Source organism: Tachypleus tridentatus, chromosome 12 (genome assembly GCF_004210375.1).
Source record: "Tachypleus tridentatus isolate NWPU-2018 chromosome 12, ASM421037v1, whole genome shotgun sequence".
Taxonomy (NCBI): Eukaryota; Metazoa; Arthropoda; class Merostomata; order Xiphosura; family Limulidae; genus Tachypleus; species Tachypleus tridentatus.
Genome location: NC_134836.1, coordinates 33,302,597 through 33,322,538, shown reverse-complemented (window position 1 = coordinate 33,322,538; position 19,942 = coordinate 33,302,597). Strand labels below are relative to the sequence as shown.

The 19,942-nt window shown below is 30.9% G+C and overlaps 1 protein-coding gene across 5 annotated transcripts in view; it reads right to left on the bottom strand.

Moving 5' to 3' along the window:
- LOC143235540 (neurocalcin homolog) overlaps positions 1-19,942 on the bottom strand; it is a 119,243-nt gene that overhangs the window by 15,909 nt on the left and 83,392 nt on the right. For 3 of the 5 annotated variants that reach the window (XM_076473781.1, XM_076473782.1, XM_076473784.1), the window contains 3 exons: positions 13,443-13,567; positions 12,269-12,541; positions 10,181-10,377 (listed from right to left, as the gene is read on the bottom strand). The exons of 1 other annotated variant lie outside the window; for it this stretch is intronic. In XM_076473781.1, coding sequence (XP_076329896.1) covers positions 10,189-10,377; positions 12,269-12,541; positions 13,443-13,556 — 576 coding nt within the window. In that variant the 5' untranslated portion in view covers positions 13,557-13,567 and the 3' untranslated portion in view covers positions 10,181-10,188. Of the gene's footprint in view, positions 1-10,180; positions 10,378-12,268; positions 12,542-13,442; positions 13,568-19,942 lie in introns of those variants that run through there. One more of the 5 variants, XM_076473785.1, reaches the window with a different exon arrangement.

The window sequence follows — 19,942 nt, the reverse complement described above, 5'->3', positions numbered from 1 at the left end:
GTTTAATAAAAATAAGAACAAATTGTCTTGTCAAGGGTATTCTAAACTTGAAAAATGTTTGTATTGGTTTTACTAGCCTCTGTCTAACACACAAGTTGAATTTTTTTTTTTTTATCCTGGTTGTTCTATGTTGTGTTTTATACACATATTAACATACATATAACAGTCTGTTTGATAAATAACTTGAAACTTGCTTCTACTAGAAGTAATATAGTCTGCTGTTTCACAGACAACTTGAACTTCTTTCTACTACTTGTATTACAGTTTATCTAAAAATGACTTGAAACTACAACCATAAAAAAAACACCCAAATGCTAAATAAAGAAACAAGCATAACAAATGCAAAATTAAAGAAGCCATTATTATACAACTCAAGCCCAAAAAAACCCATACATAAGAACACTTATATACCTATAGTAATAAATATAATCAAACATCTAAGCATGCCCTCTACATTCCTACACTCAATTACACAACTGCCTTCAAACATGTGGTCAGCTACCAGTCAGTAACCCTTTCTTTGTGAACCTGACAATGACTGAAGAAAGTCGAAATGTTGTTCGCTCCTCTACTAGTGCTTTTTCCATCCATACCAGCCGTTTTTAAATATATAAGGTGCTTGAAATAATGGCACACACATACACAATTTATTGTAATCAGAACATTTATTTACTTCCAAAACATTTTGACCTGTAAATCAGCTATGACAAGGTTTGTAATTCCTTTACAAATATTATATAAGACCAAATGCAGTTATGGAGAAAGTGATATCTATTATTTCAGCTGCAAATCTCTGCAAAATAGCTCTGTTATAAAAACTAATGTGTTTCAAGGTTAATGAAAAAGTTTAACAAACATTTGTGAAAATATAACATTCGGTCCAATGTAGTGTTCCACATACATAGATTTTCATATGCTTTCATACTAAGGGCATGGAAGTATTTAACTTTCCAGCTGAATCTTCCATTAGGGATCACACACACACACATACATACATACATACATATATATATATGCTGTTTCTTAATAGATGGTGGAATGGTATTAAACTATTTTTTTTTTTATCAAAATAAAATACTACTACTCAAAATAATTCAGGCAATTTTTCACCCCTACAGTCATATAAAATTATTAGGTGACATAGATGGTATAACAAAAGTATTCCAAACTGTAATTTTAGCTGTCTAAGCTTTGAGTTTTCTTGTCTAATTTAAGTTTTTTTATTCTACAACAAACGTGATTTATTTAGTGACTTACAAAATAATGTTTTTTAAACAAATGAGAGAATTCGAAACCTGAGTTACTACATGAAACTTCCCTACAAAAAATTTAAATGTCTAACTTAACTTTCTTAGAGAAAGATCTCAATTTTCCTCATTAGGTACTTTTTGAACCAAACCTTTTAATTAATTAATTATGTAGTTTTATATGTAGATCTTCATAACAATGTAAAAAAAAACATTAAGTTTCCTGATTAATTAACTTAACTTCTGCTACTGCTCAACAATAAAAAAAGAAAACGTTTTATGACTGAATAAGCTACTGTTACTGTTTTTGTCATGCAAAACTTCCATGTAACTCATGTGTTTCATATACTAGTACTTTTTTATATTAAAAAATGATTGTCTAACTATTATATTAGAAGATATTAAAGAAACAAACCATTCTAGCAGCGCAAGCACTTTTACCAGGTACTTAATGCTTAATCATGGTTAAAATGCAATATAAATAAACAGATAATGAAGAAATACACACCTTTACCAAGAATCGGATGTCTAATTATAGTTATAATGTGAAAATAACCATTTATTGAAAAAATAATTGCAGGACTTACATGAAATATAATGTCTATATTAGTATAATATAAAAACAATCAAATAATAAAGAAACACAATACTGTTACCAAGTATCTGATGATGGTTATAACAGTCATTACTATGTTAAAATAACTAGATAATGAAAAAATACAAGACTTTTATTGGAGATATCATGTATACATTGTTACACTGTGATAATAACCAGGTAAAGAATAAATACAGTACTTTTACCACAAATGTAATGTCCTATCACAGTTGCTATGTGAAAATAACCAGATAATGAAAAAATATGATACTTTTACCACATATCCAATGATCTAATCATAGTTATAATGTGAAAATAACCAAATAATAAAGAAACACAGTACTTTTTCAAGGTATCTGATGTCATTATACAATACAGGAATAGTATACTACTTATTTCATTCACTGATATAAGGAACAAGGTTTATATGACAGAGGTACATACATGTGACTACTAAGAAAGCAAAAAAAAAAAAACTAATCAGATGATATTAACAAAATAGTAGTTTTTTAGCCTACTAAAACAAAACTGAAAGAATATTACTTAGGAGTAAACAAGTACATTTAACAGATTAAAAACTAAAAGTATACATGAAAAATAAGGTTAGAAAAATCAAATAAACTAAAACTGAATAAGAAACTCATTAATACACAGAGATGAAATAAGAAACACACTAGTATGATTGTAGTAAATATTATGATGACATAAAAATCAATATACTTGTAATAGAATCCAGCATAGAACAAGACATTTATTAGTATAATTATCACAGAGGTTGAGATAATTTTATTAGTACACTTAGTACAGAATTTAAGATGGAATAAAAAAAACTCATTAATACATTTAAAATACAACCCAAGGAATAAAACTTATTAATACACTTAAAATAGAAAATTTAAGAAGGTATAAGAAACTCAGGAATATATTGGGTTGAGGAATAATTCGTGAGCATTTTTTCAAGTTAAAAAAATATATTCATAAATGAAACGCTTTCACAAAATATTTCATGTCATTTGGTAGATAATTTTTTGCTCTAATAGATGGTGTGTTTGATTTTCATATGTCTTTAATTTTTGCTTTCATTTTCAGCTCATTAAATGGAATGTCAAGTGGACAAAATCGAGCATTTTCGACACCATCTGCTTTTCGCATTTAATTTCTTGCAATTTCGTTTAAAACAATGCATACTATATACCTAGGTATTACATGAAATAAAGTATCATAATAAATGTTTTGGGTGTAATGTGTTCATGCATTGAAGTATTGTATAGTCTTGCATGTAATGCTTGAATGAAATTATTTAAAAACGCTCACGAATTATTCCTCAACCTAATAGTTAAAATATAATCTAATAAATTTGAACTCTGTTCAGAGAAGGAATAAGAAACTCACTAATACATATATATATGTGTGTGTGTATGTATTATGTAGGATAAGACAATTTAAAAAATACTGAAAATTTTATAAGAAAATAACAAGACAGAAAGTAAATGACAAAAAATTGTAAATAACACATGCAAACTTTGTATTTTATTCAAAAATATCAACTCTATAACAATCAATCACTGAAGGCTAGAAACAATACAATTCTAGATATGCCTTTCATCTGCAATATCAATCCTATAAATCATTTTCTCAAACACCATTTATTTACCCATTTTATAATCTCTCTCTCACACTCTATCTCTCAAAAAAATCTAACCTACTTTATAATTTTAAAAAAATTATACAATTTTTCCTTTACTATTATTCTTTACTAATTTCTGTAAATTAAGTAACAGGTTTTACCTGTTTCTAGCTCAGTATGTGTCAAGTATACAAAAAAGTTGATAGTGAGTTTCAGCCATATAAACATTTAATATTGATTACTCATTTTGAAAAATGTAATTTATTATGGCAGGATTTATTAAAGTGACAATTAAAGCAACTAGTTATTTTGATTTTTATCCAATCCAAAAATGTACCTTCATTACTAGCAGGCCCAAAATTTTATGTCCAAATTTATGAACTCTGAAAAACCCACAACAGTAAAATCTATATTCCATTCTGACTGCCATGTTCAACTCTCACACTTGAAGTAAATACAAATGTGCATATATCTTCCCCTCTCGAACAGCTATGCAATTACAACTGTACACCTGTTTTGAAACCCTACAAAATATGAATAAATTAAACCTTCTTAAAAATACAACATCTTATAGTAAAAAAAATGTACTTTGAAAGAAACAATGATGTAATAGTTTGAATGTTTATAAGAAAACTTGGGTATTTGGATTAGCTAAGTAAAAACTAAACATCATTTTTGTTTAATGTTTATCAATCAGATTATGGATAATTCACAGATAAAGCTACAAAATTAAAAAGGTTTCCAATATTTCTAAAATTAGCAAAGCAAAATATCTTTAATGGATATCCTTACTAGACATTGCTCTCAATGAGTAAAAGAGCACTATAACTAATTAGAAATATATTTGACTTTTTTACTATAAATTTTAATAAAGTGTCTGTTCTTGTTGGAATTAATTACCCCTGTTTTATCACTGTATATTAAACCTGTATTCAAGTATGGCTGCAACATATTCTGCAATATGTCTAATATGCTTCTTTCCAATTCACAAAACCAACCAAACAAGGTATCAAAATGGCAGTCCATTTATTGCTATATACCCAGCATGAGTATTTAGCAAAATTAAGTGACATAACAATCATGAAATCTAGAATACTTAGTCAGCAAATATTACCATATATCACTTACTAGGAATAAAAAAAACCTTGGAACTTTCTAAACTTGCTGCAGCACCCACCAAATAGTTTAAGTACATATCACCTACGTACTTTCTTGGCACTCAACAATAATTTATCTAACCCCTTACAATGACAATATTACCTTGTACCATTAAGACTACAATTCTTTGATGACTTATTACAACAATAATTCTCTTTTCAGCAACACAACATGGGAACTGGTCAAATAGAATATTCACCACTTCACTATGAAAGTGGGTTTCTCAAGGTCCTACAGTTCCCCCACACATCAAAATTTATTTGGTCATTGGACATTTGGTCCCAAGCACCTGGAAAGGGCTGTTCTATCAGTTTTATTTTCAACTTTAAATTATATATCAAATTTTATCACGTTCAAAACTTTAAGTCCATCTGACTTATTACTTTACTTTTTAGGCATTTTTATCATTTATTATTAATATTGAAGAATCTAATAATGAAATAAACTTTACTACTTCAATTCACACTGGCATACTTGGTCCTGAAAGTGTCTCAACACAATCTACCTGACTGACATCATCATCACATGATGCAAACAATTACACTTATTTAACATCTTTACACCTGCTGGTTTTATTCTTTTGCTTTCCCAATTGATACAAGGATGTATCATTCATTCACTCTGTATATACTTTAACCTACCTGATTTTAACCTATTCAGCCCAGTTACTGACTTCACAATTAAAATTCTCAAACAAAACTTCAGTCAGACCACGACAAATCTAACACAAGTATGGCAAAGAGATTAAATGTTTCTGAGCATTCCAGTTCTCTTTCAGGCTTCAAAATTATTTTTGGAGCTTGAAAGATAGTAAGCCTAAACAACTGCCATAATTGAATTGGACTGTTCAATCACTTTTATTAGTCTTCTACCGGTTTACATGTACATTAAACATGTTTGTCATATTGCTTTTGTTACTATTGTCTATCAGTGTATATTACATTGCTTGTCATATTACTTTTGTTAATGCCTTCTAACAGTTTAAATGTACATTACACTTGTTTGTCATACAACTTTTATTATTGTTTTCAATCAATATACAGGCAAATTACACTCATTTGTCATATCACTTTTGTAACAGTTTTTTAAAACTTTACATGTATATTATACTTGTTTGTCATATATTGCTTCTGTCTTGTATCAGTGTACATTACATAACATTTGTTTGTCACATCACTTTTGTTATTTTCATTTATCAGTTTTACAAACATATTACACTTGTTAATTGTAAATATTTTTCTTCACAAATTGACATAAATTATTTCTTTACATAAATTTACAGCATATTCAATTTCATAGTTTTCTTTCCAACTTCTCACTGAGCTGATGTATTTCTGAAACAAGCTGGCTTTCAATACATTTGGAACACAAATCTAATCTAATACATCTATTTATATATATACACACACATATTTACACTTTTAACAACACTCAAATTATGTATAATTTCTTACACTTACAGGAATTTTTCATGTTTAAACTTGTGTACAATATTGATGTAAAAGCTTGTTATATTCTCAACAAAGATAGAGCCTAGAAAGCAATTTTTTTACAGATCAAGCATGTATCATTAATCATATAATATTCTAAGTTATAGATAACAAAATATTCACTTGAATAACACATAATAATAATAATATTTTATATCTCTCTTGAATCATAACAACACATAAAGAACATAAAAATAAAAATAGAAAGATAAAGCATACAAAAACAAGTTTTCAACCCAAAACTTTGGTAATCATTGTAAATGCTTAACGTCCCCCACTGGTACAACAGAAAGGCTACATATTTACAATGCTAAAATCAGGGGTTCGATTCCCTTTGGTGGACTCAGCAGATAGGTTGATGTGGCTTTGCTATAAGAAAACACACACACACACAAATGCATGATGATCTTAAATAGGGCTGAAATATGTCAATGTTATCATAAAATATATTAATTTTTCACCCATAAAAGTCTCTCAATAACATTTCTATCCTACTTCTTAAAATTTACCTATAATAATAAAAGTAGATCCTGAGGGTGTGTGTCTGTATTATTACTTATATAATCCATGTGTATGCAAGCATGTGCATCTTTTTAATGATGCAAGCTAGCAAAAAAAAACACATATAAAAGAAGTGATTCTTTATATAACAACTTCTAATATACAGAACAGTTTTGGTAACAATATGTTCCAGTAATGGATTTTATGTCATGGGTATTACTTATCCACATCCATGCATAAATATTTTTAATGGGGCAAGCTAGAAATAAAACCACATAAAAAAGTAGTAGTTTCTTATATTATAAATAGAAATCACAGACAGGCAGACAGGTATGCATGTGTGCAAACACATGCACATATTTTTTAATGAGGCATGCTAGTGAAAAAACACATAGAAAATAATAGTCCCTTATATAACAACTTCTGATATACATTGGTAACAATGAGTTCTAATGATGGCTTTTATGCCATGCTGTTTAGCAACACAAGTATGACCTAATATTGTTGTTTGCCTACCTACTAAAAGTATAAAGTGAAATGTATAAATTATAAAATTGAAAAATATTTATTGATTTCTTAATTTAGAGTCTCTTTTGATTAAATTCAGAGACAATTTAAGTTTAATACTGGATTAATATTTTTACTTTGATAAATTTTATGTATTTGGCTCTAGGCTAGGTTAACTCACACTTGTGTCTTTAATTTAGGCTTCTTTATTAATTTCTTTAAGTAATACCAACATTCACCACACTTAAAATATTTCATGGTCCCCTTGCACCCCATCACTAAAGTCATAATAGGCAGACATTAAACAAACTTTTCTATCTGAATAAATAGATTTTGACTTTTATGACTTCTATTATTTGGAGAATCAAGCATGAAGTGACACAACACATACTAGCTTTTATACAGATTAGATAATGTGACTTATAGTATCATATATAATAATTTTATTAATATTGTACCTTTATGAATTTTTTGTGCTTCTCGGAAATAAAGTTATCTTCAAAATAATTTTTACTGTTCCTTTATGCTAAAATAGGTTCAGAACACACACATTGGTATAGCCATCTAAAATATATCAATCTAACAATCCAAGTGAAGCCATGCACTATTGTTATCTATCAAATAATTGAATATTATGGAGATGATCACATTAAGTAATCTGAAATTTATTAGTTATGCTTTTAACAACAACAAAAGAGACAGGAATGTTCAATATACCAACATTCATGAGTAAGTTTAAAGTTCAATGTTAAAAAAAAAAACGAAATCTGCTATAAAACATTATAGGGTTAATAGAAATACTTCTAAACAGACTTTAATTAATACTGATATCATTCCAAAATTAATTTTCTCACAGAGAAACTTATAGTTAGTTTCCATTAGAACAAAAAATGATGTGCACTTCATCATTCAGATATTTTCAAAAATTATTATAGTATTTGGAACTTTGCAAAGTTTATTTCATTCAGTATGCATAGAGAGATCAATAAAAGATATTTGTATTTTAATAAATTTGTAAGGCTTTGTTTTACATAGTTATTGAAATCACCTCTCATATACAAACTACTAGCACACCATTTGAAAACCTTTACTGTAGTTAGATTACATCCAGCACATCACATGAAAACCATGTTAAAATTTACTATGTGTTTAAAAAGTATAGACTGCAAACAACATAGGTGATTAAACCATTGGTTAATCATATACTAGACACAAAGGTTAAGTTTACACTTTATAAATAAATAAATAATCTGCCAGAAATACATTCATCTATCTCAAAGCTTTCAGGTTCAGTCAGTCCAAAAGTACATATCACTGTATAAAACAATATTTAAAATAAATAAAAAATAACAATAAGAATTAATCTTTAATAAATATGCAGTGATTTCTTCATTACTCAAAACAAATCTGAAAAAAAAAAATATATATATATATATATATTTACAGAACTATTTTCGAGTTCATTTGGTCAAAAAAGAACTAGACATAATGAATGATACTAGTTGGTAATTTGTTGCCAAAAATTTGCAAAACACAGTTACGAAACAACCTTATTTAATGAATATAAGATAGTTTTTCCTATTTTCTTCAGCAAACAGAAATTTACAATACAGTTTGATAAAACACAGAACTATTCAGCATAAAACATTTCCAAACCAAGAATGAGAGCAGCAAATAACAAAAGTTTTGGCTAGTCTTGGGTTTCATCCCTTAATAGCTGAGGGCAAAGGGGTATATATGTTTTCTAGTGTATTCAAATTAGTTTACTGTTAGAATGGTCAGTAAACTGGACTTTTGTAACTTCAACATGATTCCAATTATCACAATTACTGATCAACTAAAATGCAAGCTGGTCATTTGATGAAATATAATAATGAAACAGATAATACATTCAAGTGTTTATAACTGCAATGATTGGACCTGTTAACTACAAATTGTTTATTTCATGGCATATTAAGGCAAGTAAGCCTTTGTCTTGTAAAATTTAATTTTCACTACAGCAAATTACAGACCAATCATTTACTCAGTATTTTGAAGAGGTGAATAAATACCTATGATTCTTCTAATTACCTGGGAAAGAAAAAAAAAAGTTCAAATAATTACATCAGTGTTAATCGATCTTTTGTGTGTCTAAAAAGCTCTTGGTACCACAATTACACTCTCTTCTTCTATGTGTATTTTATGAGATTAAAATATTTTTGGAAACTGTGCCAGTAAAAAAAATACAAAAATTGAAATATGTTTTCAACAGTAATAAAAAATCCTTAATTATTGAAAACAATTTTGAAAATGTTTTATTCCTGTTCCCCTAGCTATCATCAGATCAAGTCCATCTCCATTAATTTAGACTTTATTTGTTTCATGCATAAAAAAGAGTTTTCGAATGAAAGGAAAGTATATATTCAGTGTAATTTTAAACAAATTGGGGAAAATTACATATCATTAAGGTAGACTGTGAAAACTGAAAGTGTACTTCTATATAGAAGTTGGTGCTTTTATATTACAAACCATTGCATTTTAATGAGTTTTTAATGTCTCCAGTGCTCAAATCTTTCTGTCTTCAAAAAGACATGTTGCAACTGGTTAGTTATTGGTCAATCAGCAAGTTAACAGAAGACTTATCATTGTCAGTTTAGTATAAAGGTAGACAATGCATAATTGGATTAAGCCTACTAGTATTTTGTCTCTGACTTCTAAACTCTATGTTTTTCTCACCAAATTTTAATGAATTTGATGAATGACCAATTTAACAATAGAAATGGCAGAAGTCTGTGACATAATGGCCAATTATCATTCCTGCAAAAACCTATCTTGGAAATAAATACTGGAGCATCTACTACATCTGTTAATAAATAACGTAGCCAACAATCTGTTAATAATAACTTATTATACAGGATAGTGAAGGATTTCTATTAGTCAGCTGCAACCTCTATAATACATATTTATAAGCAGGAACTAGCAACATATTCTTAGCAATTTATTACATACATTAAATGAATAATTTGTACATTTGTACATAAAAAAAAGTCTTGAAGATTCCACGTTTTCAATTTACATTTTTCATTATTCTGTTGAATTGACATTAAGTAATACTGCAAGTGCAGGATCTTCTAAACAACCATTAAGAAATTCCTGTAGAGTGAGACATCCATCTTTATTGCTGTCCATCTTATCAAAGATGACCTGTGTCCGTTGTTCTGGTGTATCCACAGGCAAATTTTTCACTGCTGGACCAAGCATTTCATACAATGCCTACAGAACAATACAACAGAAAAACCTTTACTACTAGGTGTAATGTTCAAATAATGTTATAATATGAAAAAATCAACAAATCTTTGTGATACAGTCTTGGTTCAGCCAATTTAAATGGGAAAGACAAAAACCTAGGAGATTCAAAACATTTACTGCACACATGCAAAAGCTAATTAAAAAAATCTAATAATGTTTGTAAATATGAACTGCATGAATAATTAATAAATAATAGGTCTTTATAATTCTTATTGATATTTTATCTTGAATAATATTCTAATGAAAAACAACACAGCATAAAGAACTTAATACCATGTAACATTCAATCTACATTATGTGTTTTGTTCAGAGCTGCATGCCAGTTTTTATGAAAGTATGGGCAGTTAAAGAATTCTGTCATTCAGTTTTCTGTTCTTCTTTTCTTTAAATCATGTAAGGTCAACTGAAGTTACTGAACATTACCTACAAGTTATTAACAGCCACGGTACTGTAAAAGACACTTTGTAATTATATCTTCATCAGCCTATTCAAAAGTTTCTATTCAACTGATAGAGTTAGGTTTTATTATTTTAACTTTAAAGTAGATAGTAACACAAAAACAGTGTGCAGATGATCACTTTCTGCCTGGGTTGGACTAGTCCATAGGATAATAAGACTATAGACTTAGACAATCATACTTTTAGGTCCTCATTTCCTTTTTATTAAATGCAAACCTTTGTTAGCCAGTAATGACACATCTCTAGACTTGTGCTTTTAGAGCTAATGTTAAGTATGTTGCAATAATGTGATGTACTTTACCCCTTCTGTCCAGTTAATGATACTCATGAAGCACTTGATCTTTGTCTCTAGTTTTCTTTAATCTACTTGACGAATTATATTGTGAACTGAATTCAATATATGTATAAGTGTATGTGTATGTGTTTATATATGTCTGTCTATGACCTTTTTTAAGAAATTCAGAAGTAATAATTTTATCATTTTAACATTTTATTGTATTCTCAGTCTAAAAGTATTAGTTATTTTTCAAAATTGTTTTTCAGTCTTTGTGCATACTGTATTGGTCATGTATCAGTTAATGTCCTTATCTGATAGGGCAAAAACTGAAGGAGGCAAAAGAAAAAGGACAAAGGCCAGGTGCAGCTCTGAAAGGAGCTCCCCTCTGTCCTAACTTTTTTCCTTCTAACTAGTCCAGTAAAGAAGTTAAGGCAACAAACCGTGTAACTGAATTGCATAAAATTAAAATGGAAAATGGCCTTCCTCGTACACTATATAAATTATGTAAAAAGTAAAGGGAGGAATGATATGTTCTGGACTTGAAAACCTTGTGACAAAGCATTTAGGTATTAAAACTAAGCTTCAGAGCTACTGTGAAAATAGTTGGCAGTCAGAATATGACAGGACATGCTGACATAAATTGTACATAATGATATGGCAAGTTTCCAAAATTGGTTTAATATAACACACTCAGTCTCCATATAAAGAAGTTCTGTGCCTGCTATGAACCATGTTTACCAAAGGAATATTGTCTATGGGCACCTTTTTAGACTGATCTCAAGATGGTATCAGTATGTCTTTACAATACATAAATGTCAAAACGTTTTGCTGATATTTAATAAACCATATCAGAAGTTATATATTATCATGAACATTAAGAGTATTACTTTTCTAAACTCTTATTTGTACGAGTGTTCTTATTTTAAAACATGGTAGTTAAAGAATATCAAAGCATCAGTTCAATGTATACTAGCTGAATCAATTAAGGCAAAACACTTGAGTACAAAATACACATTACACATTACAAAATTTCATGTTTCTTCCTTTCTTAACTATATTAATTCTGAGCATAAATCTTGAGGAGTAAATTTTAAAAACAGATAATTAAAAGCCACTTTACCTGGACAATAAGTGTCATTTCAGGCTTTTCTATGTGCCCGTTTCCATTAATATCATACATTCTGAATGCCCACTTTAAACGCTCTTGCATTGAGCCTTCTGATGTAATTGCTAAAGCGAGAAGAAATTCTTTAAAATCTATATACCCATTCCCATCCATATCAAAAGTTCGAAAAACATGTTCACAAAATTTCTCAGGCTGGCCCCATGCAAAGAACATTTTATACAAATGTACAAATTTGTCTTTGGTCAGTTTTCCATTTGGGCAGTCTTGCTGTAATAAACAAAATATAATTATTTTATTAATTTTACTTAAAATACCGATATTGATTTAAATTTCATCAAGCATGTTTGAAAAATTTGTTTAGCTATATCTGCACTTTTTTGTTTTTCAAATTTAAATGTCAGAGTTACAAACAGTACTAAATTTCAAAAAATGTTACAGAAAAACTTGAAACTCACTTGCTTCTTTCATTAATTCATTTTAAATCTCATGCTAATTTGAACTTTTTATCTAATTCAATTCTTGTTACATGAATGTGTTTCATCCTAAACTCTAACCTAAAGGATGATATAACTTTTGTTGTGTTAAATATTTTCTAATTATTTGTAAGTAGTATTCAAAATAATTAGAGTATGAAAGAATGCAAGTTCTAGCTAATAACTGGACTAAGGCAATAATACAGAAATTAATAACCGAACCACCTTTGCATTTTGACACTTAAATGTGGTAAAATCTCCATAATACAGCAATGACGTCACTTAACAAGCACATGCAAAAGCAAGTTTTTTCTCTTAATCAACAAAAGTTAGTATAAATAAACACTAGCATGCTGGCTTATACACATATTGTTCTACAACTCACATCTTAAAAATTGTGATTTGATTCAAAGATATATCCCAGTAAACTGCTTATGTAAAAATGTTTATTCAAAGTCTTTCATAAAATATGACTTTGCAGGCAGTTATATAACTCAAAACTCAAGTATTAAGTGGAAGAAATAAGTGGAATAAGATCTAGATTACATAGTTGGTGAACAATTTCAAACTGCATTCTCACTTGTTAGATTAACTGACTAATTTTCTACTTCAAATACCTTGTATATTGTTAGTTTTCATCAACTTTATTTTGACAATTCACACAAGTGCTTCACTATAAATTCTGCTTCACTTACCAAAAATCCAACATACATTTCATGGATTGTCTTTTCATCATAATGTGTGTATCTCTTTAGGAACTTCATATCTTGACTTGTTACTACCACTTTTTTGCTTCCTATGCAACCCATATCATCTGTTTCTGAACATAACAGTTTATTTAAATAAACTTAAAAATATCTTCATTTTAACATTTACATCTAAACAGAACATTAAACAGTACATATGAAGCACTAATTTATTTCTTTAACAAAAAAGAGAGGAAAGCCAAAGATGTGAATTGCATACAGAAAAACACATATAAACTAGTTCTACAAGTCTTCTGTTCCCAAAGCAACAACTAAACATATCAACAAACAGGACCAGACATTAACAGATAAAGTACTTTTATTATTACAAGTAACACATTCAACATCCTAAATCATTAATTGGTTCATGCAACTGAGAAAATTATTTTGCTTAGAAATCATTACCTTCATGATATATATTTTTACAAATAATTTATTCTACTCATTAGACATGTAACAGACACTAATAAAATTTATAATTTTTAAAATAGGGTTTTAAATTACAAAAATACTAACAACAACAACAAAAAGAGAGATTGGGTCTTTATTTATTCACATTAGTAAGAAAAATAAGTATCAAATTTGAACACAGCACATAGATCCAAAGAATCAGCTAATCAGCTGTTAGTTTTATGTATAAGCTGAATTTTTTACATTAGGCATTTGTAACTTGCTGGCAATATATTTTGGCAATAAATAAACAGCACACATCCACTTATTTTAAAGTAAGTCAAACATATATACAAATGTTTGTTACACAGTTAATCATCACTGGTGTATCTAGAGCTTTACATAATCATTTCTTTTTTGTCAAAATCCACACAATTTGGTTCAGTTACAATAAAATCAGTCATACTTTCACTTTAAAATCATTGATGTACACTTTTTATGACTAAACTTACAAACACAGTCTGGTCTATTTAAATGATTTATCTCCTACTCATTTTGTTAACCTTACTCCTTTCAATTTTACTTTCACTAACTTATTTGCACTAACTTGTTCACCCATATAGTTTCAGTCTTGTTATAACTTAAAAAACAATTATATTAGTGCTTGAACACTTAAATCTAACCCTACTAATTTATACTTCTATATCTGTTACTACTCTTTCATTTGTTATGTGAGACTGGGGAATGTAGGTTAAGACTGATAGATGGTGTATCCCCACGGCAATGTAGTTCCTACGTCCGTAGTCACCTCCAAAACAAAGGGTACATTTTATAACCCCACATTACAATTTGTACCCTGAGATCTTTTCAATTAGTGCAGCGTTTTTCTTTATTTTAGTTTCAGCTTGTATTTTACGTTATAACAAACTACTACGTATACATCGCCTGACTACAGATGTTATGATGTAACAATACTCATTGAACTACCACGAAAACATTAAAGATTCTAGTAACATAATATAACAATATAAATACCACCTACTAGTCAACTGCACAACGTATTATTTGTACACTGTTACTTAAACAAACCTGTAACAAATTATTGCTTCTATAAATACTACATTTAACACTCACGTTTTTAACTATCTAAACCACGACTCTCGTATTAAATTTAAATTTTCCATTCAGTTATTTAACACAATAACAGTACTGTTCAAAGTTATACGAATAGCACTATGCAATATAAATTTTGTTCCTGGATAGTATGTGTTATTTCTTAATTGCTTATGTTGTAACTGTACAGAAAATGGTCATTATTCCCATCAAACTTTGATTTTGTGACCTGGATAATAAAATTTAGAAATTAACCTATTTTCTGTGTAAAAACGGGCAAATTTGCACATTTACATAAGGTTTGTTTGTTTGTTTTGGAATTTCGCACAAAGCTACTCGAGGGCTATCTGTGCTAGCCGTCCCTAATTTAACAGTGTAAGACTAGAGGGAAGGCAGCTAGTCATCACCACCCACTGCCAACTCTTGGGCTACTCTTTTACCAACGAATAGTGGGATTGACCGTCACATTATACACCCCCACGGCTGGGAGGGCGAGCATGTTTAGCGCGACGCGGGCGCGAACCCGCGACCCTCGGATTACGAGTCGCACGCCTTACGCGCTAGGCCATGTACATAAGGTCTAAATAAAACAATATATGAATCAGTGATGTCGAGAAACCCACTTGTTGAGAAATTTATATGCAAAAACGGCTCGTTTGGGTTGAAAATATTTTACAAAGAAGAGCGAACAACGTTACCTTCTATGTAAAATGAAGGTCGAAACGTTGTTCGCTCTTCTATGTAAAATATTTTCTCAACCTAAACGAGCCGTTTTTGCATATAAATATATGGATCAAGATTTACATGTATTTATACAAAAATGAACAAAAATGTTTGGAAGTGAGTAGTTTCTCGACATTTACGACTGTAATATAAATCGCTTTCATGTATCAGCCCCCCAAATATAACCTCCCATCATGTTTTCGTTATACGCTCCTTGGTAACGCCGTTCAAAGTTCGGTATATCTTGGTGAAAACGCTCGCCTTGCTCCTCTGAACGGCCTGGCATGGCCAAGCGCGTAAGGCGTGCGACTCGTAATCCGAGGGTCGCGGGTTCGCGCCCGCGTCGTGCTACACATGCTCGCCCTCCCAGCCGTGGGGGCGTATAATGTAACGATCAATCCCACTATTCGTTGGTAAAAGAGTAGCCCAAGAGTTGGCGGTGGGTAGTGATGACTAGCTGCCTTCCCTCTAGTCTTACACTGCTAAATTAGGGACGGCTAGCACAGATAGCCCTCGATTAGCTTTGTGCGAAATTAAAAAAACAAAACAAAATGCTCCTCTGAGTATGCTCCCATGTTCTCCTTGAATTTATCAAGATGAGCGTCAAGGATATGGACTTTCAGGGACATCATGCAGCCCATTTTACCGTAGTTCTTCACCAGAGCCTCAATTGTGATTGCCCAAGAAGCCTCAAACCACTGCGACAAAGCTGCCCCAAGATTTTTTCCCTTCCTACTGAGCTTCTTGGGGGAATTATGTGCACTCCAGGGTCTTCTTTATATGTGATCCAAACAAGACACCAGCTTTGACCTTTGCCTCAGACAGTTTAGTAAAAACGTTTCGAAGGTACTTGAAGGCTGCATACTCCTTAAGGACCTATGACAAATTGTTTCATAAGACCCAATTTTGGGTGCAATGGTGAAAAACACACATTCTGGATGTCCGCTAGTGGCTCACACTTGACATTGTGCCTCCCCACAGAGAACTCGGTCCATTGTGGCCAGTGCTTCCTGTTGTAATGCACTGTGGTGTCCCTGCTGTCCCAAAGGCAAAGATAACAGGGAAACTTGGTAAAGCCTCCTTGGAGACCCATCAGGAATGCCACCATTTTGAAGTCTCCGATAACCTCCCAACCATACTCATCATACTTCAAGGCTTCTAGCAAGGTTTGACGTTGTTGTATTCATCTTTGAGGTGCACCATAAGATATTTAAATTTTAAAAGGTCTAAAATTTGTATAATATAAAATATTACTATTCAAGCAAGCAAAAATTGTCTGTTTTACCTTCTATAGTGTTTTTTGCAGTGCTTGCAGGTAAAATGAGGTGCCCAGGGTTTGTCTTGATCCCTGACAGGCAAGCCGAAATATGTCTTGTAGGCTTCACATATTTTAGTAGATGTTGTCACAGAGTACGTTTTCGTTCTTCTCTTGACAAATTGGCCACATACATAGCAGAATGCGTCTGGATAATGCATGCAGCTTATTGATGCCATCTCTGATAAAATCAGCTGAAACTAAACTGAAGTGGTGAGCCCCTGTATATATATTATTATGGAAAGTTCTAGAAAATTCTAAAAAGTTCTTGAAAATTCTTGTAAATTCGAGAAAATTCTTTATCAGCTATTAAGCACTGAATCTACCTGGAATGTTTTATAAAATGGGTAAATTTCAAAATTTCATTACCCAGGTCACAAAAGCAAAGTTTGAGGAAAACAATAGGTCTTTTCCATTTACATTAAGCACAAGTAATTGGGAAATAACACTTTCTGCCCAGGAACAAGAAAAAGTAAAAATTTTGTTACATGGTGTAGTCTGTTCTTCACTTGTTCACACAATCTCTAAACCAAGACTACTTACACCAAAACATAACTGCAAAATCAAGGCAATGTGAAGTTTCTTGGAAACGTGATTGTTTCAGAGTATCACCTAACAAGAATTATCTCAAATTGATTTGAATCAGTTTCAATAAAAGTTTTATTGAATCCTACCTACGCTGGTGCAGCCCTTGTCACAAATAAGATTAAGCTTCTTCACATATGTTGTTTAATAGCTGTACTACGTGAATATATTACTAGGATAATATACATAAAACAAAATTGGAACAAACTATGCTGCTTGAGTTCTGTGTTTGTTTAAAAACAACAAAAAAGTGCCTTTTAAATGTGATATTCACGTGATCTAGTGCTATTCTTCCCTTAGACATGGTGACTCGATTTTCAAGTTTCACGGTTGCTTTGATGTGAAAAATTACTAATTACTTTCTTGTCACGGCAGCAACTTAATTACTTAGATTTCTATGCACAATGAACCAGTACTCTGTCCGATCAATAGGCTCCCAGAGATTTGTCCCTTATTCGCTAACAGTATATCAACGATTTCAAATTGTCCTCTATAAGCCAGCACTACATCCAGAATTTTCCAACAATAAATCTTTCATGCTGCTATATACACCCTTGTGCAAATTAATTGAAACAAGACGGATAATTACGATTTTTTCAATTGTTTTGCGTTTTATTTCTGAGAATCCAAAAATTACTCACAAATTAATACATGACATGACCACCTTTATTTTTCATAAGATCATTAATTCGCTTTGGCATCGAGTCCACCAGTTGACTGTAATCTTTATTAATTTTTGGATCGCGTTACCACACCTCAATTATGGTCTCAATTAGCTTATCTTTCGTAGTACAGTCTTTTCCCCGAAGTCATTCTTTACAAATCTCCCAAAGATTTTCAATAGGATTTAAGTCCGGAGAGTTTCCAGGCCAGTCCAGCACCTTTATTCGCGTTGTAGTCATGAAATTCTTTACAAGTTTCGATGTGTGGCACGGGGTCAGATCTTGCTGAAAAATGCCAGATCCATCTGGAAATCTATTTTTCAATTCTGGAATGACTCTTCTCTGCAAAACTTCGATGTACTGTGGTCCTCGCATCATACCTTCTACGATATGTAAGCCTCTGACGCCATAGTAGCCCCAAAACATCTTCAAGGGATGTTTTGCGAACTGATTAATGTGAAATTTTCGAAGTTTCTCACCTGAAGATCTGCGAACATGCGGACTTCTTTGACCCTGTATGAAGAAATGAGTCTTGTCACTGAATAACACCTTCCACCATTGTTCTTGCGTCCAGTTCTTGTATTTCTGACCCCATTGATACCGTTTTTTCTTCATTGAATTGGTAAGTTGTTTTTTTATTGGTCTCCTTGCCTTTCTAACACAATTTCGAATGACGTAATATTCCTCAAAATTTCGTCTTATATCCCAAAAACAGATCGACTGTACTGCAAAACACAGCTAATGACGCCTTCTGTGTGAAAAAAAATGAGTATTAAAGAAAATCAGCGGGTCCAGCGAGCCTACACCGGCCGCCATACTGAAAATATTGTAAAATGACCATTTGTTTCAATTAATTTGCACAAGGATGTATATACACGCACTGGATGAATCTACACAAAACTTTGTAAATTTATTTGTGTTCTGGACGCAACAAATTAGTCCTAGTATTGTACAGAATATTTTGTGCTAAGATCTACGATAAGTAAATAAAATTAGAAATTTTCTTTATTATAATAGTTACTGCAACGAACGTTTTTTCTAAATCGCAAAAAAAAAATATCAACGTTGTAGTAAGCAAATAACTGTTTTTCAAGTACCTGCTGCCAATTTTTTGTATCTTGTTTATATGTAGTGTGGTAAATTTAACTAAGCATAATGATAACAAACAATTAACTAAAAATGCTCAAATCAAACACGAAATATTAATGAATAAATTTCCAAGATATAGAACATTTAGTTGTCAAGAATGCGTGAAAACAGATACCAACGCAACCATCAAACTTTAGTGAACATAACTACCAATTCGAGGACACAACAACCACGATTTCGTGGATACAACCATCAAACTTTAGTGAACATAACTATCAGTTCGTGGTCACAACAATCAAAATTTCTTATATACAACCACCAAACTTTAGTGAACACAACTACCAGTTATAACAACCAAGATTTCTTGGATAGAATCACCAAGATTTGTAGTTATTGTAATACTTTATGATTCAGCTATTAATTACCGGTGAAATAATTAGCTTATTAAAGATACGTATAATCTAATGTACATTACTGCTTGCGTAAAAATGTTTTTAAGTCCTTTTAATCAAGATAAGAGTGCAGTTGGGTAAAGAAACAAACATCACGCAGTTAGACCGTGTTACTAAATC